Below are 21925 nucleotides of genomic sequence, written 5' to 3' on the forward strand. Positions count from 1 at the left end.
ATACCTGTATATTGGCCAAATATTTTCCTATCCCTATCCTCTACCACGTCAGAAATGCGATGTTTAGAATGTAGTCAGCTGCAATTAAGTTACTTACAATGAATAGGGAAAGTCTTGGCTTCTGAAACCTGGTCGGGGCCCGTCTCATGCTTTGCCGTGCAGGTGAATTGTGATTCTACATCCTCTTTCCTGGCTGTGTACTGTAGACGGGAAGAAGTACTGGACAGGCCTGTGACTGGGTCCTTGGTGAAAGTAGATGTGATAATGATCGCTGCAGTCACACACAAACACACATATAGAGGCATCAGTCATTAAAGCTGGCAAACGCAGAAAATGTCACACCTCTTCTACACTGGAAGTGCCTGAAACCGCGTAGTGACAGCTTGAGTCTGTCAACACTACAAGAACGTTAACAAACCACAAACCAATCAGCTGCGAGCTCCAGACTGCAGCAACAGTTAAAGGGGTACGTTTCCATTATTTAATTTTTTACTTATTTAGAATAACCAGTCTGCATATACATGTTTAGAATCTAAACTAGTAAGTCCAAGCTGAGAAATTGAAATATGTCAGATAAATTCCATAGCAATCGTCTCACGCTTCTTGTAAATTAATCATCTTTATTTCAGAAAACAGACAAGGAAATAAGTGTCAGAAGTAGTTCTGCAGCATGTCAAAAACAGGTACCAGGTGTCTGTCAATTAAAACTGTGAGATTCTTGCAGCGTAGACAGCTCCAATATGCTTACAATATGCTCAATATTTTGTTCTGTTGTGTCACAACATGCCACGCTCATCCGATGTAGAAATCATTCATCGTAATAACTTGACAGAAATATTACAAATACTTGTTGAGTTGTTTTAGGAAACAAGTGCCTTCTCAATTGCAGAAAAGTGATTTCAAGAAAACATCAGCAAGAACTTAAACGTACGTAGTGCCATCTGAAACTAAATTCATAAAAATGTATATGTTGGGATATTCTTATGCGTTCGTTTCTTTACCATCAAAGATTTGAAATCAGTCAACAACGTGACTACTATAAAAATAAAAAAATACTATAAAAATATTAACATTTGATGAATGTCATTATGTCATTTAATAATGACGGTTTAATACTATTTAGGAAATTAAATTTCTTTATAATTATAATTATAAATGATTCTGTTTTGATTAAAAGTAATGATTTATATTAATGTGACCAGTCTAGTGTGAATTGGAAAACTAACACACAATTTATCATGACACAACTTAAAATATTTCTCAGACTGGCTACACACTGATATACACTTGAGCAATTATTTTAATATATATAGAATTACAGAGCCCTATATTTCAGCTTTTTGTGTTTAGTGCGCTTGATTGAATGCTTTTCTTTTCATTGAATGACTCTGATGTGAACTCACTCTTGCCGTCATCCACTAGGGGCTGGTTGTTCTTCATCCAGATGAGATCTGCTGGTGGGTTGGCATTCTCCACCACACATTCCCCCAACTAACACAAACACACACACACAGCAAAAAACAGCACGTCTGCCTTAGTGAATGTATCCCAACCTCTCATCAGCAAGAATTTGGATGAGGTTCAAGTCTGCGATACTCAAACACTTTTGCTTTCGCCTGCATCTATTTATAGACTCATGACTCGTTAGATTATCACATGACGTATCATTTCCTTCAATACAAACACAAGTGACTCTGGGACTTTCCCTGTTGGTTCGTGACCTAAGTCCTCATGGTACTTTTATACCAATGCTACTAGACTTTTGATGGGTAAGTCCGGGGGTGGCCCATGCGCAGAAGATCCCTTGATATATATATAATGACATCATCTGTATGAGCTAAAGGTGGTGTTTTAACTCTACAGTTGTGTGATACAGGTCTTTCATTTCCTCGCTTTCTTTTTCTCGCCCTTTTCCTTCTCTCTGGTTGAGTAAAAACGCCGCCAGAGGCCGAAGAGGCTCTGCATTAATAACACGCTGACAGGATCACATGCTGACGAGCTATCTGCCCCGGGATAGAGAGATCAGCAGAAAGAGAGAAGGGTAATAATGGCATGAGAGCAGTGCAGACAGCAGGATGATGCATGAGTTCAGGTGTTCAGGGTGGCGTGAGAAATTCGAAATTTAGAGGAACCACGAATGAGGTAGAGATGGGGTGGGGGAAATCGCCGTACCGTGATTCCGATCTCCGATAACACACCGGACCCTCCTCGGGAGCCGGACCATGATACATCACCTCTCAAGCGCAGAGTGCTGCCTGAAGCCTGTAGCTTCCACTGAGCCGTGGAACAGAGCAGCTGTGACTAAGCACTTTCCTTCCTGGACTCTCTGGGGGATTCACGAAGAATGAAATCCGCCTGCTAACAGCATCATTTATTTATACATGCTTTCTGCATTGTTTTAGCAACCAATTTAACCATTTATTTTAAAAGAAACCGTTTTAGTCATTTTGAGGAAGAAAAGAAATTGGAAAAAATAAATTGTAATTCCTATTGCCAAAGGTATGTAATAGCAGGACTATTTATACAGTATTTATCGTTATTTTAGATGAGCTTTTATTTTTAGATTTTTCGTTTTTTTGTTTAGTTTAGTTTTTTTATATAGCTTTAATTCATTTTTAAATTCCATTTTAGTTTTTTTTTTACTTTAATAGTTTAATTTAAATTATTAACTTATTGTTTATGTTTTTCATCTAATATTTTAGCTTTATTTCAATTAAAGAAAACAACTTTTGAAGTTAAAGTTAACAGCAAATTTTAACAATGGCCTTAGCAACATAAAAGAATAAACCGTGCATAAAAAAAGTTATCAAAAGCATATGAATAAAATAAATATGCACATTACATTATATTTAAATTCATTATTTTTAATAATATACTACTTACAAAACATGTAGGCTTACATAACCTCTAACAATAATCTTAAAATCTTGAAGTACATGATGGCATATGAACAACCAGGCAGTAACCACACTGATTTAACTTTAATAAACCTGTCAAGTTATTAATTCAGGAATGGGTTGGACTTCTCGCTTAATTGTATAGGTTTGATTGCTTAAAAAGAACCAACTCTTAAGAATAATTCATCCGAGAATCTACACTGGTCACCCAATGTTTTTGATTTACACGCAAAAAATGTCTCAAAAGAATAATTTATTCCTGAATCAGATTACACTAGTCACGCTGTGTTTTTTATAATCACCAAAAAGAAGAGTCATTCTTTCGAGAATCAGTCGAGACTGGTTGAATTGTATGTTTCTGCTTAACAAAAACAAAATTAGCTTGAATGAAAATTGAAAAAGTCATTTGCTCATTAAATGGTCTACATAGTATAACCAAATGAACGACTCATATCGAGCGAGTCAATTATTTTAGACAATCAAAAACACAGTGTGACAAGCTATTTTTGCAGCTTTTTTCGCCGCTATAGTCTGATTACCAAGTGAATGAGCTCTTACGATCTGGTACTTCTAGCGAACTGTTTTAGTAAAAACCATGCTAAAAAACTAAAAGAACAGGCTCATAACAGCCATTAGTTGGAGAAAACGACTGCACGGGTCGTGTTTCTCATTTACATCATTTTCCGTGGCTGAACAGCTATATCTGTGCACTCCAGACTTCAGAATTCATACTATAAAACTCCCAAAACATTTTAAAGAACCAGTTTTGATTAGCAATATGACTCTCCTTCACCTTTCAATAATAACTTATGCAGTGATCACTGAAAAATTTACACAAACCTCTCAATACAAACCATTTACAGCCTGAAATGCAGCACACCTATTTAAACGTACTCACCCCTCTCTTTCTAATTTTCTCTTTCCAGAGACCTTCAGCCAACCCTGCATTTCAGCTGTATTAAATGTTCTATATTCAGAGGAGGCACTCTTTCTTCCATGCCTTTCCCCTTTCTCTGTCTAAGTAAGTCTCGACACTTTGAACACGACAGACCTCGGTGGGTGGCCACAGAAAAAAAAAAAGACCCATAACGCTGTATACACAACCCCAGCCTTCCACACCCCACACCTCCGCCTCAGCCAGACTCTAAGATCCCAGCACCTCTGAACTACATTAAAAAGAGAGAGCGATAGAGGGAGGAAATGAAAAATAACGACCCCCAGCTCCATTTACAAACACACCAGTCATAAGGACTGCGTGGGAAGCCTTGTATGTGCTTCCAAGTAGTTCAAATCAAAGCTCCTTCCTCTTCTCATGCAACCGAATAATATTACTGCCGTCCTGCTTTTGAGATGCAAACTCTAGACGACATAAAAGTGGTTGTTTCCTGCGTAGCCGTGGGTGGCAACCGCTCGAGCACTGCCTAAATCAGGTGTGTACGCCCCACAGACGTGTTCGCTGATGTCCGTATCATTAGTGCTGTCTTTGAGCCGCCTCTGACTGTGATAACAGCAGGTGTGTGTCAATGTTGAGACTACAGAGAGGCATGCTGGGTAATGAAAACAAAGGCACAGGGTTTGATCCTGCACATTGTTAGTACACTGGCTGGTTTGTGTACTGGAGCAAACACTGGATAGGGGGAAACAACAACAACAGCAGCGGCAGCAGCAGCTCTGGGTCTTAAAGGGAAGTGTATAAAGAGCATGACTTACCTGAGTCAGTTTGCCGTTTTCCAGTTCTTTCGCATTGTTTTTGATCACAGGGGCTGATGGTTTTTCTGAAATAAGAGATAAGACATCAAAAAGCATGTAGGTATGTTTGATAAAGCATATCAGCATACCTTGAATACAGCAGCATACAGTTTTCAGAGAATGCGGGTAGTTTTAGTTTCAGCTATTGGATTCCTCGACATTTAGTTTCCGTGGATTATACAAATCAAATCAAATATTTGATATATATTTAAAATGTTGTTGTGTGTACAAAATTCATACATAAAGTGCTTGCAATGTCAGCTACCCAGACCCAGCTACTGCCAAAATATGCATTACAGTTACAACCTGTATGTGCACTGTGACTAATACTGTATCCCGAAATACAATGCCCTCCACTTGGCCCTCCATTTTCCAGTGTGACAAATGCACTAGAAAACCTCTGACTCATTTTTGATTGCACAAAAGTTAGAACAATTTTTTTTTTTACACAAAAATAACCCTTTTTTCGCAAAATAACTGGATTCCTAAATGATAACTGTATGCTACTCACCAGATTTTATAAAATGTTGTAATTGTGTACGGTTTTAAAACACACAAAAAGTGTGTGCATACATATGTATGGATTGTGCATATACTTACGTACATAGCAATATGTACTGCATATATTGTATACACACACATACACGCACACATATATACAATGTATGTATATATGTATATTTGTATATACAATGTATGTATATACAATATATGCAGTATATATTGCTTAGTATGCACAATCCATTCGCAAGTACAGCCAATCTTTTTGATCTATAGTGGAACACTGTGTACAATATCAATATCATTTCTCTGGTATCCATCTAAAAGCATGCAACTAGATCAAGGCTACAAAAGTGGATCACCCATGTTATTCTCTCCCATATCTGACATCTCTACACCCCTTTTCCAGTCCAATTTGAGATCTGACGCTTACATTCAGTTTCATCATAGACTGAAGCTGTGCTTGATTTTTCCTATTCTCCTCTCTGATATGCTTTTATTTATTAATATGTTGTGTGTGTGTGTGTGTGTTTTATTAATACTCACTGTGAACTTTCACTTCCACAGAGTATTCCTCTAAGTTGGTTAAAGACACCACCATGCAGGTGAAAACTCTTTGGTCGGCCAGTGAACCTCGGGCGATCAGGAGGCTGGAGTTAGTGGCGATGCTAACTCTACTTTTGTAGCCATCCGTGGCAGATACGGTGGCCTCTTCTTTCTGAGCCTGCTTCACGAGAAGATCGCCAGGAGAGCCATCATCTTTCACCTAAACGAGATAACAGGACCATTAGCAAACTGACAAACACACGTTTAGCACCTGTAGCGATTAAACTAGAAATCAATGTGAGGATGAGAGTAGCTGTATATTGCTTGGTTACCCAGACTGGCTAGCAGGGTAGAGTAACAGCCCAGATGCTCAGAGAAACACTTACGTATTTCCATTTGGTGAAAATAAGGCCATCTGGCTTGTTAGTTCCATTGTTGCATGGCACTTCTATGGTCTCACCGTACAGACCTATAACCGTCTGCACACAGCTCCCTGGAAAATACAAGACAAGAACATCCTGTTTTAGATGGCGAGCTGGTATCAAACAGAGCGACTGTGAAGCATTGGCAGAAATTACTGTCAAATGCGACACGCAAGCGTACACAAACATCAGGGCATTATGTCAACTCTGAAACAGAGCAACAAGAAATGGGAGGGAGGATAGGCAGCTGAGGTCTTGTTTTGATTATTCCCAAGATGTACGCGTTATGCATCTTAATTTCAAATTAGACGTCTTTGCAGATTCTGAAAGCACAAAAGGTGTGACTCAACGCAACAGCACCAGTGAATTATGTTCAAGCTGCGGTTTTTCAACACATAAACGATCTGGAATTCTCTCATGGGAAGTGCATGTATTCATAATTGTCTGTGCTGTAGCGTGTGCTTTTAGGCACGGAATGAAATGACAGACGTGGAAGCTGAACATTGTCATCTGGAATGATAGATTGCACTGCATCATTCCGTTGCCGACACGACAGCGCTGTTTGTCACTTGTGCCGACGAGCATCGTAAACATCCTACTGTCTTACGCAGATAAGCGCTGACAATCAGCAACGGTCGATCATAGATTGGCGCGAAGAAAGAGTTGGCATTGTGAAACGAGATGGTATGTCTGCGCAGTAACGGTTTGAATGGTGTAGGAATTGGTGAATGATTTTGAGTGTTGAGCCAAACTTAGTACTTAAAAGGTTTGCAGGGACATTCATTAATGCCTGGTGAGGTTGTCATGGCAATGAGGCCCTGTGTTCAGTGGCACGATGGATTTAGGTAAAGCAGTATAGGGGGTTGAAAGGTCAGGGCTGAAGGGACTTCACGGTCCGCCCACTTCCATCAGGGCTCCATCTCCAAGAGAGACTAATCAAAGAGTCTGAACAACGAAGGTTCAAACTCTGGTCAACCCGAAGACGAGAGCTGCAGGCAACCGCTCTTCCGCACGAAGTCAGCCTTGCCTCCAGGGCAATCGTTCCCCATTTTTGCAACTTTTCATTGTGATAGCACTTTTAATATTGACCGAGTGGCTGCACTGCAGAGGATAAAAGAGCTGATAAGCAGAAACAACATCAGTGATATAGATACACGCTTGAAAACACGTACACAATTCAGCAGAACAGGTCATTTTGAACAACTAAATATGGACTAATCTGCACAGAAACTACATTTCACAGTACTTTCCAATCTGCCTCCAGATACAGAAATACTGGCATTAAACAAGCAATCAATATGCACACAGTAGCTGATGTGTTGGCTATAGTAATATTTCCCCTAGAATATGTTTTTCCAAACAAGTGGGCTGGCTATTTATTTTTTTGTTGAATACAAAATTTGCATTTTATTGTTTATTAATTTATTTTTTAAGTAAGCTTACGTAAGCTTGACGTCTCCACCACAGAGTAAAAAAAAATTATACAGGTAATTTTGGCAAAGTAAAAAAGATAAGAATATAATGCGGCATATAAAGCCGTTGTGAAATGTAAATGTGATATAAAGTGCCATTGTACAGTATAAAATATCAATTGAAACAATATGAAACATAAATTAACAAGTTCACAATATGCGATGTGAAATAAACGTGTGAAATAAAGTTGCAATTTAAAGTCACAATCATACAATACACATTACACAATGAAAATTTGCAATTAAGAAATGGAAAGTTAAAGATGTCAGTTATTAAGTAGTTTTATTATATGAAATAAAGTTTGCAATTGTGATATAAAATGTTGAAGTTATAAAAGCACATGTGCGTTAAGAAATAATTGTATATTTTGCTTTTTTACTCTAATGAACAAACAGGCTTTTATACTTTTTTTTTTATCCTTTTTGACATCTTCACTTCACAACTTAATAAAAAAAGGTTAGTACAACATTTCTCTTTTGTGTTCAATCCGGGAAAAAAGCATATGGGTTTGAAAGAATTGAGTAAATGATGACAGAATATACATTTTTGGTTGAACTATTCCTTTAAAAGGCGCTTGGCAGTATGACACTCTGACTTCAGCAGGTTCTGATAAATGACAGAAGCGAGACACTTTTTTGCTAAAAGCTCTGAGCTAATAATAAATCCTGTGGAAGAACTGAGAGGATGACAGACGAAGAGGACAGGTGTGGACAGCAATGTGTACATAGCGGGGTCTAAATACATCTAAAGACTACTGATTGTTTGGACAGCACACAAGACCTGTGCTAAAATACACCAGGAGCACACAGACACATGATACCTGCACAGGTTGGATAGCACCATGACAACAGACAATCTGCTGGAAGATCCTGACAGTAAATAAAGTCAAGAAAAGAGGAGATCTAGATAGGGAATGTTTTGAAAAAATCCTGAAACATGATCACATGTCTGAAAAGAAAAGTTTAAGCTAGCCAAAACTGGTTTTAAAACTGGTGTAAGCTGGTCACTTAACCCGGTCAGGCTGGTCTGATTTGCTGGTTTAGACCTAGCTTTGGCTGGAAAACATTAAATATTAAACCATTTTTTCTACCAGCAAAATGTTTTATAAAATAGTCAAAACAAACATTGAGGGAAATGATATTTCACATAAAGAAACATTTTTTTTTTTTCTTCCCATGATTCTTTGATTTCACACAGCCGCCATTTTAAAATTGAAAGCGGGGCTCTGGTGGGAAAACCCTGGAAGTAAAAGATAAACATTGCCCTGGAATAGCAGCCTGGAGCTTCAACAATGGTTTTGAAAGTGAAAAAGCGGACCAAGAAAGAGCTGTAGCTGGCTACACCAGTCCATAATCTTGCAACCAACTAGGCAGGTAAGTGTGCTGTTGATTGTTATGTTTGCATACTGCGACTGCAATCATATTGATGCAATGTATTTTTCGATCAGGAAGTGAGTCAGCTTCTGTAAGGATCTGGGCATTTCATTTAATGTAAAAAAAGCACAGACAGCATGTGTACAAATACTTCCTGTTTCTATTTTAGCTTGCAATGGAAACATTTACTAAGGCTTTTGTGTATTCTTGGGTAGGAGAATCATTTTGTATTTTTTTCAGTAATGATAACTTCAAAAGGAATCAATAGTTAATTGTCATGCAAATAATGTGATTGTGTAAAAATGGTTTTGTTCCTAAAAAGTAGTTGTTGTTGTCTTTGCAGCAAGAGAGTAATTGTGAAGGGTTGAGTCACAGTGGTCAGCTAGATGTACAATAATTCGTTATTGTTCTGTTATTTTGTTCTGTAGTGCTTAAATTGTTAAAGAGTTTGTTTAAAGCATTGCTGTTAGTGTACAGCCATACACATAATTACATTCAGGCACTGGCTGGTATTGTATCTAACATAGTTTTTTTTTGTCTTCCGCAACAAGCATTAGGCTTTTAAGTTTGTGTCAATGTAAAAATAGTCCTGCTTTTAGAACTACTTCAAAAACTGCAGACCAGACAATAATGCTATTCTAAGAACTCGCAGTGCATTTGTTAGTAACCTCAGAACAGCATGACATGCTACATAAAAACAGCTGCAACAAAATGTAACTTAAAACATCCTCTAATCCACGAATGTGTTAAAGTCTGTCACCTCACACATGAAGACAAATGAAAGCATTCAAATGTTAAAACTTGTCAGAAAGACCGCATAATTAGGGAAAAGTGTTGAAGTATGAAGATTAAGAGATCAGGCCGATTGCACTTTCATTACATGTTACATGTTCATGAAAAACCTGGAAATACTAGGGAATTTTAAAAGCATGATTTCCAGATCTGGAAAAGTCATGAAAATTAACTGAATATAGAAAAAAATGTATATAAATGAATAAAAATGTTTCCTATATGCAGTATATAATGTTATAATGGTTATACATGGCTTTTACAAAATATATACAATCGTATTTTTTAGAAAAGTCACAGGAATTCATTGGTTAAAAGGAATATCGCACTGTTTTAGCTACTGCTGGGCGAACAAAACCAAACCAAAGAAGAGAATTTGTTTTCTGTCAGCTCTATCAAGCCTCAAAGCTGAGCGATTGGACTTCAAATCAAAACTCTCTGCTGGAAAACGATTTCATCCCAAAACATGTCCCACTGGGACATTGGGCCATTCAAAGACTAGGTTGGTCTCTTTCAAAAACATTTAACATTTTGCAAAATGTAATGTTTCCTGAGATAATATTGAAGACCTGAAGATGTTTGAACTCCCAAAAAATGCATATGCACCAGCATCAACAAAACCTAAAACTTGCTAATAGTATTTGGTGTGGACAAAAAAAAGCTTCTTTTGCATGTTTTAATTCAAAGAGAAAAAGCTTTGGCCAGTGCAAGTGCTTTGGGCGGCATCAGGAGCGGGAGAGATGATTCACTGTGTCTGAAGTGCTTTTATTGTGCTCACCAAACTAATAGTGCTAATATTCGCTGAGCATTCATACTATCCTCAGGGTCAACTTGCTCCCACTGGGTAATTTCACAGTAGAATTTAGCCTTATTTCTGGCAGTGTTATTCATGTGTTTTGTTCTGTTTGCTTTTTTTTAAAAGAAATTCGCCCAAATGAATGTCGTTTTCATTCCCATGGTGAACAAGAGGCCTTCTGCTTCAGTCTAAGGAGATCTGACAAGAGAAAACCATTTACTGCTAACAATGTATTGCTTTGTTCTTTATTACTGGATGTTCACATAGTGTACTTATTTCAGCCAATATGATGAGTTAGTATTTATATTCATATTACAGCAGACGATCAATAATTTGCAGATATTCTGTCTATAAACTCAATATAAAATAAAAAAAAATACATTTTAAATACTACAAATGAATTCAGGAATTAATCTAATTTGCTAAATTTGCTAAACTTTTGTAAAACAATTTCTAATATTAAAAGATAACTCTAATGACAAACATGGTATGCATTTATCTGATCAGAAAATATGATTACATATTAAAATAACTGTTTTCCATTTTGATTATACTAAGATGCCAAAGCTGATTGTTTTTCAAGATTATTTGATGAGTAAGAACTTAATATAACAACAGTTATCTGAGATTGTAACATTATTACAATTACAATTACAAAATTCTAATATTGTGACGACGCTAATTATCTCCGACCACCGATCTCGGCACTAGAGCTTGACAGCTGGAATACTCTGCACTCTCCGGTTCCTCTAAATCAGCTCCATGGATTCCGAAACCCCTCACAGAGAACAGCAATGCAAGGAGAGAGGGAGGTAAAAGAACTGGCACTGGGGAAATCAATGCCTTCTCTGCTTCGCTCTGCAGCCTGCGATTCATCAAACGGCGCCTGCCGTGCCCATGATCAAACCCAAACATATTAGCGGCTAAACACGAGAGCAGATTGAAGGAGCTTCTCACAAGCACTCAGTGTTTATCTTACTCTGCTTGTGCTCAAACAGACCGACGAAAGAGCTTTTGGCACCGCCTCATAACTTCAACATTCTCCTTAATTTAAAACCTGCTGGGCAGAAAGCCACGCTGAATACTACTCGACGGTTCCACCGTTCTCTGCCAACCGTCAGAATGCGTTGACGTCAGATAGGCTTCTGTGATTCTAAAATGTCCTATAAATCTAAAGCTTTATCCTACAGTTCTTCAGCTTGTCTAGAGAGACCTAGGTTGACTTCAGGCTGGCGAAAATACCAGAGCAATGTAAACTGGTAATAATCACACGCACCTGAATTTGGCAACCACAGACTTTTGAGCATGCACTCCAAAACAGCACACTACCATCAAAATAGGCAAGTGCACTTGGTCCATTTTTTAAAACTCTAGTATTTAATTATTTTTTTTTTAATCTTTGCAATAAAAAGGTTATGAAGTGAAGATAGAGCTGTATTTTTCATTCGGTCTATGTAAAGATGTGTCAGTTATCACACATACATATTAATATGAAGGAAAGTACCAAAACTGTATCAAACCTGGTGAAATGTAAACATACTCAGCGTTGAACACAGTTCCTGACTGGACTGAAAATTACAGCTAAAATTACGTTTTCTACTTAAACATTCTAAGGAATTTTGTTTTTGCCTCTGTTGCATGTGGTTTTCTCACTTGGGTGTTGTTAGACATAATTATTTTCTAAAGCTCTTTGGCAGCAATGTGTAAAACTTAGAACTATACAACTGAATTGAATTAAGAATCTTATTCTGGTCTAAGTTGACTGAGTTTCGATGTGGGATGCAAGTTTCCACCTTTCTCAAACACTTGTACTGCAAGGTACCATCCAAAATGCCACCCTAATAAATCAGAAACTTAAAAATTATGCACCATTTTGGTTCATCTGCATGTAGCATCTGGATTTGACAGCTGTAAAACGCTTTGGGAAAAAACTCAAGTCACAAAATTAATGCATTCTCATTATTGATCATTGCTGTAATTTCACTCAAGTACTCTGGATCTCCTGCCCATCTCCTCTAATTACTGCTGTATTAGCAGTAAAATAGCAATCGAATTGCATCTGGAGGCATAAACCTGGTATGCTGTGCCTCCACCTGTGGGAAAAGGTAAAACTGTGCTGAGTTAACACTTTCGTAATGATTGAATTTGACTTTTGATCATTTGACCAGAAAGACCCACTGCAATGCAGTAGATTTTGTATGCTACTACAACACTGCCAACTTATTTATTTTTTGTTTAAATTGATCTGCCGCAGGTTTTACTAACATCAGACTTTGCTTCAGAACATCAAATATTCACATATTAAACTACCTTTTATTCAATAGTGACGTGCATTTAATGCAAAAGTAATGTTGTTTGTTGTATAAAGGTTTTGAGACATCCCTTGAGAGGTATTTTCAGCTGTTCCTAATCTATAAAAATCTACAGAAAGGTGCTATTGTGGTGTTTTGCTGCCAGCCCTAGACTCTAATTGATTTAAGGCCTGTCTAATTAAAGGAAAGTGAATGAAATGCATCCAGACCAGTGATTTGATGGAATTAATGAAGCTCTGACTAAAGCCAGTAATTGGTTGGAATTCCATTAGGCGTGGATTCCCTCAAACGCAGCAGCTGCAAACACGCAGGGCATGTGCTTTTGTACAGAATCACCCAGCGTGGCTGCTGGGTATTGACTCCCTGTTAGCTTAAATGATACCTGAATCCACACTGTCTAAATCTACCTTATGCCTGAAGAACTAGACACGCAGCTATAACAAACTCTAATTATGTATATACAGTATACACACATGGGCAAAACGACATTTGCTAAACTCATGCCACACCTATAACAGTATGAAAGACTTATAATATAATGCAACATAATCATCTGCCGCATATAATTTTGCTTACCTGCAGACATACAGCTCTCAGTTAAAACATAGGTAACATTTCATTTTGATAGTTCATTATACTAACAGTAACTATGTCAACTAGCAGTCATTAGAGTAGTAGCAGTAGTTAATGAGTTACTTTTACTAAAGTGGACTAGCAAAATAAAGTAGGGGTGAAGGGATGAGCTCAGTGATCTGAATGTAAAAAAGACTGTAATTAACATCAGTATACTGCTAAAGTCTTATTAAGTGTGAGTGGAGGCATTTTACTACGCACGGAGAGACACGCGAGAGAGACCAAGAGGTTGCCCACAGGTTTGACCCGAAGCTTGAATAAATAAATTATTACTGATCCCTCATTATAAACAGCCTCCACAGCCAGACATAACAAACCTACAGCAAACCCAACTCCACTTCCAGAAGAAAAATTACAATTTAAGAAGTTCTGCGGAAAGTTCATGATTGAGAATTCTGTGCCTATAACGAGTTGAGCCTGATCTAGCAGCTAAGGGCCTCTAAGCTCCAGTGCTAATAAAACACAGTGTTTGCATTGGCAAGGTGCTTTCATCTCTTCTAATGTTAGTCTGTTCATCTTCTAAATCAAATATTTCTGCCTGCCCAGAGCCATGGATCCACATGAAAATTATGGTGGTATTAGCTGACAGAAGAATCCATGGTTTTTTCAAGCAGGTAAACATTATCCACAGGAAAAATCACACAGTAATAGCAGGTCTTTGTGATTTGATCGACCGATCCCATTCTATTATTTTTGTCCCGGAATATTGAGAAGTTTTCCAGCATCAGATTCAGTTGTTAAAAGATATGACTGATGGCTTATATATGCCATCTACAGAATGTTCTATTTTATTATTTAAATTATGTCATGTTTATGGCACAAAAGATATATAGAACAACTTTATATAATCGATAGATTTTTATGGTACCACAGTACTTTTCTTCCTAATTGGCTAAAAAAAAAAAAACCTTCAATATTTAATAATTAGCCTGGCTGATATTTTAGCCCATTACTAATTAAGACTTGCAGAAAAATTCATACCGCATAGTTCTCAGTGCCCTTATTAAATATGGTATCCTAAACACGAAGGTACCCGTCCCTCTTTAAACCATATGCCCATCAATAGAAAACATCAGTCCAGGTTCGCGCCACCATCTGTATCATCTGCAATTGGTAGTTTGTTCGGTTTAATTAAAGGATTTGTCCAGTGCCTCGACACACTTCAAAAAAAGTCATAGCTAAATCACACACATTCCTTATCAATGGTCGCCAATCCAACAAGTAAAAAAGCAGATAATTACCACTTTACTTTGACTGGAAACATACTTTTGTCTTTTTTTTTTCTTTTTTAAACTCATTCCTCACTATTTTGTTAAGCTAGCTATTATTCCATCTCTAAAATGGCATTAAGCGGCAGTGCTCTTTGCTGTCAATGGTACACTGACAGCGATGGTCATGCATAAAGCAGCTGGTTTAGCGAGCTGTGTCAGGAGAGTGTTAGCATTAGATAGGCGTGGATGTAATCATCTTTCTGATGGGCGACAGCAATTACAGTGCTGGGAAAGAGCATTGTCAAAGGGGCTATTTGTTCAACTCCCTTCACTCTCTCATCCTCTCTCTAGCTTCCCTTTTAATGTCCGGACTTCAACTGGGATCCGTCGGCTCTGCAGACTGCAGTGCAGCTACAGAGATGTTTGAACAGAGATGCACTGAGAGTCTCTCTCAACAAATTAGCCATATGATGTAAGCTACTGAGATGATTTCCCTGTTGGAAAATCCATCCGTGTAGGATAACAAATCCATGGTAACTTTGTTGGTGTAAATGGTAATGGTAATATAGTAGAAATATTATTAGCTTTTCCAATCTTGAAACAAACACCAGCTCGCACAGCTAAAGAACACGTAAAATTTGTTATTAGCATGTACTGCTTTTTCCAGAAAAGCGTTCTGAATGGTTGTAATGAAACAAATGTGCATTTATTGAAACTTGTAAAGGGTTTCTACATTGGTTTGTGCTGGTCAATGCTGGTTTACCTATCTTTCTGGTCAAACTTGTTGATTCTGGCACTGGTTACGCTAGTTAATTAAGAAGTCTGGTGGCAACAGCAGCAAGCCTGCAATATCTTTTCAGCAGGGCATATCTGTCTATCCTCTGAGAACTGAGCAAATATTTGCTCTGAGAACCAAAGCAAAGCTCCGCTCAGGATCAGGGCCAGTTCTCTATAAGCAGTAGATGTGTGTTTGATTATGTTCCAATAAATTTGCAACCCCATAAGAGTTGAATCGACCACCGCATAGTGCCTCTGTGTACTGTTTTCATTAAGACATATGGAAAAATACACATTCAAGGATCACGGCACACTGCGATAATTGGCCTTCCTCCACGACTAGCACAAGACGGCCGTTAATGACATTTGCTGAGGAGGAACATCGCCTACAGCAGTCTAATAAACACCATCTAAAACGACTTCATCCCATACTGACAAGAGGAAATCTGCTTTTGGCAGAGCTGTGTCCATACTATTAACTTGACTCGGCTTTTTCACCATGCCCTTCCATTAGCCTAAAACCATCACGCTGTCAACATAATACCTCTCGTTTCTGTCTAACCACATGAAATAATAATGAAGGAAGTGGGGAGAGAGATTAAGACTCTGATGGGCTTCATGTGGATGGAGACACTCTAATAGCAATGCACAACTATGCGCTAAAAGACTTCCCGTCCATCATGCCATGTTTAAACATTGGGCGAGAAAGTAAGCGATCGGTTAATAACCTGATCCAGAGAAGTTTGCAGACCGCAGTCTGGCCAAGAACGAGAACAACCCACTCCTGATGCAAATGCGAACTGGGGATCAATGCTCTTCGCCCACTGAATCTGGTCCCCAGTGCTGTTAACAAGCAAGAAGTAATTGATTAAGACAGCCGGCACACGCAGAGTAATGAAGCACACAAACACATGCAGACGTGACTACGTGCTCAGAAGTGAACAGTAGGTATGCCGCAAGTGTGTGGCTCAGTCAAGGGCAGTGTCTTTATTAGGGAAGTCTTCATTACACCTCAGGCAGGCGAAGAAATCAGAGCATCTTTTTTCTCATCCTACTCCTTGTACAAGGCCTCTGGTGGTGCATGCAGGCTAATTGACCCATCCATGGCCCAGGCTTTCAGGAGCGGACAGGCACAGAGCCTGGAGTGCTGAAATAATTGACTTGATGAAATGAAGAGCAGAAACTCTCAGAGGATAGCTGCCTCATCCATGCACAACCTCTGTCTCTCTCTCTCTCTCTCCCGCCTTTTTGGTCTGTTGCACCAAGGGAGAATTTGCTAAACTGTTGTGGAGCAACAGTTTAAGCCACAATAAAGAGCATCTTAGTCGCTAAACAACCACAATCCAGTCGCTAAATGTGCAGTAAAAGTGCTGCGTTTGTATTTAAATCGAGTTATTTTCATTCTTTTCAGGTGAAAAGTAAGCAGGAAACTGTGTTGAATTACAAAGGGATGCTTATGTAAAGTTTATATTGATCATGGCAGCACTTATTCATCAAAAGCTCATCAAATGAGGGTTTAAATCAGATACATCAGAGGTGAGAAGTTGATGAGTGCACTTTTGGGCATTTTAAAGAGCTGATTCTAGCACTCCTCCACTGCTGAATCTTCAGAGATATGACAAACAAACAAAATCACGTAGCTCAGTCGAATATAAGTTGGCAGTCTTTTTTATGCAATAAAAAGACAAAAAATAAATTTCTTTCAGTTATTGCATGCAATCATAGAACCAGTGTAGTCTGATTCACAATTGATTCTTACGAAAGTGAACTGAAAACACTGAAAGCATGATTCAGTTCATCAAGTTCATCAACTCCTATTAGTTAGTTCACATTAGTGAATCAAAAACAAAGTGATCACTGATTCATAAACATATATTATGTTTTTAGTAAATTGAAAATATACTGCAAGTTTTAGTTTAGTTGGGTCAACATATAAATAACTCTTATAAGACAATCATTTTTAGTGAATCGAAAACATACACCACAATTAGTGTGGTTCACCACCAAATTAATCATATAAACTGATTTAAAGCAGTCAGAAACACTATCAGTTGCAGACAGCGAATGTTTTTCATATATAAACTAAGTAAATCAGAAATCAAATCAAAAGCTTGTGAAATCGAATCAGGACTCACAAGACTGGAAATTGCACCATGCTAATTGCATTCTACAGATTTTTGTCATTACACAATTTGCATAATTTCTTTAGTGAATCAGGCAGCAAAACAATGCGTGCATACAAATTAATAGAAATAATAGTGAACTCAATTCTTTATATGTGCATTCCCCCATGACTGATTAGCCGAGTGAGCCAAAGCTGTCTTCTACAGGGTAGAACGGCAGTGTGCCGTTCTCACCTTTAACGCAGCACTAACTCAACAACCCACTTAAACAAATGCAAGCCCTGCAGAGGACCATGGAGACCTGCGTGTGTCTGACCAGACCTCTTATAATAGACATCAGTATGCACTGAAGTGAAGGTCGAGAGTTTGAGACTGGAACAGGAATACGTGTTGCTATTATTAAGGCAGGGGCTTCTTTTGAGAGTATGCTGCTTATTTTCTAGGCACAGACGTAGCCTGAGGCATTGAGGTGAGGTAGGGATATGGCCCTTTGTCGGTGCATTGCAAGGACACTTTTCATAACTATGTGAATTTTTAACTGCTGGGAGAAATGTCTGTTGCTTCCAAACATTCCAGGATTGTGACACAGTTAAACGTGGTATGCTACACGATAGGGCTTGTAACACCATGGGCGTATTCTGGATTGAATCTTACAAAGACATTCAGAGGTATTTATTATAGGTACATATTTCAATCCAATATCAATATAAGAAAAATAAACAGTTTACTGTTATTAAAAATTATTCATAATGTGGATTTTTTTGTAATGTCACCCAAGTAAATCGTAAAATATACCAAACTCTGCAATAAAGGTGCCAAGTAAGTGAAATTCCATTAGATTTATATGGTCTTGTATAGTGCATATGTGTGTGCAGTTTTGCTGTAAAGCCCTATAAATGCTCCAGTTCACCAGACTGCTTTAATATCGTATGCCTCTTCTATTTTAAAATCCATCAGCCATCACTGATTACAAAATTGGTAAAATTTGACTTCAGGCTTCTTTTTTGTAGACGAAAACACATTAAGTGTGTTTCCATTACTCATGAGTAAGCATACTTAACCTGTTTGATTATCAGCTTTAAAATTTCTATATTCTCATTAACATAATGCTTATACATATGTTTATTATGCAATTACAATTTTACATCAGTTACATTGTAATCTATGCTCAGAATATGAATTTTTACTCTATTACAGTAATAAATCACCACTGAGAAGAATCTGTGAAACGTTACAAAATGCATTACAGTCAGAAATGGTCTGGGGAAAAAATGTGGCCATGCACGCAACTTTAGTTTGCTTTTCAGCCATTTTTTCTTTGCCCTTTGATTTTGGGGGTACACTGTGACCTGGATACGATTGTGAAATTCACTCGATGACACCTGTAATGTCTGACGCGTATAGGCAATGGAGAAAGGGACAAAGAAAAAGACACAGACAGAGACAGTTCATCTCTATGCACAGCATGTGCTCCACTGAACAGGTGGCAGGGAGTGTGAGGTACAGCGACATGGATGTGAAAGGGCGAGAAACACACTATAATTGCCCTAACTACGTTAGAGTCAGTTTCTCAATAGCACTGCCAGCAACACATGCCCGAAAGGGCTTATCTGGCAGGAAAGATGCAATTTCTGCCTCGTTGAACTAACCAAACAGACTTACTCAATTCAAGTAAATTACAGAATTTCTATAGGAAAACCTTGAGGGCTGTATAACAGGACAAATTGAGCAAACTGGGCCAAATGACTATTATAGGAGTCAATACGATTTCTTAGAATTATGAGTACGGTGATAACATTCACTGGTGCAACCTTGGGCACCAGACTATAGAGAGCCACTCCCATGGAAAAAGAAATCAATGCAAACATTTTTCAGTCGCACTGCCTTGGGTATCAAGACTGGGTCGGGACAGACGTGATCATGTGGTGGAAGAAAGGAGAAGAATATGTCGAGCTGGAATTAAGGGTTGTTTTTGTTCATTGGGCACACTGAGAAAAGAAGAGAGGAGCGGCAGCGTGCGAGAGAGTGAACGTGCTGAGAAAGAAACCACAGGGCTTCTGGACTCTCACAGGGATAAGCATCATCATACAACCAGCTTTCTTTTTCTTCTCCTCCTCCTCTTCTCTTGCTCTCCTCTCAGTCTGTTGCCGTGCCTCTGTTGGGTGTTTTAGATCAATGCTGGCACTCCCAGTGCTCACTGCTACAGTGCTGTCTGTACTGAGAGATTTCAATCCTATTGATAGCGGAGGTTTGTCTCTGCACTGAGGCATGGGCCAGCATTTTAATCCAGAGGCCACTCTACTATGCCAAAACACTCTCAAGGGGGGCATTCATTCTGCTTCTGTGTACACTGATCTCGAGTTTCTTCCAGGCTTAAGGAAGTTCTGAACCTTTGCATTCCTAACCATTTGCCATGTTTGCTATTTAAATGTATTCTAGTCAAATAGCCCTGATACCAGGATTATGCCAATAGGTGTCAAAGGTAATAGACAAGGTGCACATCTACAATAAATCCAGATGATGAGAAAAGTTGAGTAGGAGTAGGAAGTCATATCCACACTGACCCTATTTACTTTTTTAACAGACATGACTGGTCACTCGCAGATGTTTTTTTTTTTTTTTTTTAGTGATTCAAAACAATAGAGTGCAAGCATGGTTCATGGGTCGCAGTGATTTTGCCAAGTAAGACATGATAGTGACTTGATCCTAGACTTCTCCCAATCCCTGCCCTTAAACCTAACCCTACCCTTAATTTATTCCTAAAATCAGTGGAAAATGACAGCTCATTAAAAAGGGTGTAGAAGCACCTAAAACACATATTTTAAGAACAATTATCAGTTGATTCCAGGAACAACAAAAGTGTTGATCTAGGAGCATGTAGTAATTGGTGAAATCACGCTCACCCTGGTTTATATTAAGAATCGTTCAAAAAGACTCTTAAATTTACTGGTTTGAATCCTGACTGAATAAACTCACTGAATCAGTCAGAAACGATACTAAATTAATACGTTAATTAGTACGGTTTGTGATATCAGAAACACTTCTGATTGTGTGTAGTGCCCATTCAAATTTTTTTCAATGAATATTCTGTTTCACTACATTTGAAATTACTACATTTGAAATTGACAATCTTTATTTATAGCATGCTATTTAAAACAGTATTTCAGGAGGTTTACAAATGCAAAGGTGCAAAAGGAAGCAGCCATGGTAATTATGGGCAACATTTTAATCAGACCTTTCTGGGAAGAGTTATTTCCTGGAAAAAAAGACTGTGGTTAGAGCTATTTTTTTATACTACTAAAGGATTTTTAGGTGTACTCTAACAATCTTACATTTAACTGCAGCATAAGGCACCCCCTCCCCAATCAAACTCATTATCCATAATGCAAGATGAAAATACTGCTGAGTGAAGTAAAAAAAAAAAAAAAAAAAAAAAAACTTCATAGAGCACTACTTGAATAGTTGTGCAATTATCCATCAGCCATGTGTCCATTTGTATGAGTGGCTATACAGGTGACACATGGGAAATGTCACTGAAAATGAAAGGTTTTAAAAGGTAAAAAAACATCTTGAATGCTGAAATGTCAAGGATTGCCGTTCAGCTCTCTCACTTTTCAGTAACACATAAACACACTCACTCTGAAAGTCACAAAGTTTCTCTGCTGAATTTATCAAATTTCTCATTCAGCGAAAACTCTTTGACATAGAACTCCCTTTGCCACAACAAAACAAAAATCCAATTATCATAGCATTCGAACACAACAGCGCCAAACGCAGAGACTGAAACAGTCACACAGAGGAGCAAAAAAGAAAGAAGCAAATTAACTGAGCATTGTGCGTCAGCCTGAAACAGCTCCTGTGTCCCATCCCCTCCCTTTGCGTTTCATTTTGATCTCTTTTTTGCAATGGCAGGTGCAACTTGTTAAAGAGAATTCAATTTCTCTTATGTTTTGTTATATACCTAAGCTAAAAATGTAACATTTTTTTATAGCTTAGCTTGCAATCTTGCATGCACAACATCCAGGGGTAATTATTCATTTACTTCATTTGTACATTAAAAGCTAATGAAGTCAAACAACAGTTCGTCCATAAAATATAATTTCTCACTTTAAAGATTTGCTGCAATATCTTCTTAACATAAAAGTTCAATTCAGTTTGACTAATTGTAACTTCAACCTCTATTATGTCTCCTTTCCCCAACTGGAAACATCATAAGACAGCAAATAGCAGCATGTGTGATGTTTTCATAATATATTGAATAAGGTTTATCTCCTGAAACACATATAGCGGATGCAACAGCTCACCCTCCACACTCTATATGTG

At 38.1% G+C, this 21925-nt stretch overlaps 1 protein-coding gene across 2 annotated transcripts in view; it reads right to left on the reverse strand.

The window, feature by feature from the left end:
* Nucleotides 1–21925, reverse strand: part of alcama (activated leukocyte cell adhesion molecule a) — a 59740-nt gene that overhangs the window by 9478 nt on the left and 28337 nt on the right. For both annotated transcript variants that reach the window (XM_043251131.1, XM_043251130.1), the window contains exons 2-6: nt 6080–6186; nt 5694–5913; nt 4608–4672; nt 1404–1491; nt 98–271 (exon numbers count right to left, since the gene is read on the reverse strand). In XM_043251131.1, the coding sequence (XP_043107066.1) occupies nt 98–271; nt 1404–1491; nt 4608–4672; nt 5694–5913; nt 6080–6186 (654 nt within the window). The remainder of the gene's footprint in view (nt 1–97; nt 272–1403; nt 1492–4607; nt 4673–5693; nt 5914–6079; nt 6187–21925) is intronic.

Source organism: Puntigrus tetrazona, chromosome 10 (genome assembly GCF_018831695.1).
Source record: "Puntigrus tetrazona isolate hp1 chromosome 10, ASM1883169v1, whole genome shotgun sequence".
Classification (NCBI taxonomy): Eukaryota; Metazoa; Chordata; class Actinopteri; order Cypriniformes; family Cyprinidae; genus Puntigrus; species Puntigrus tetrazona.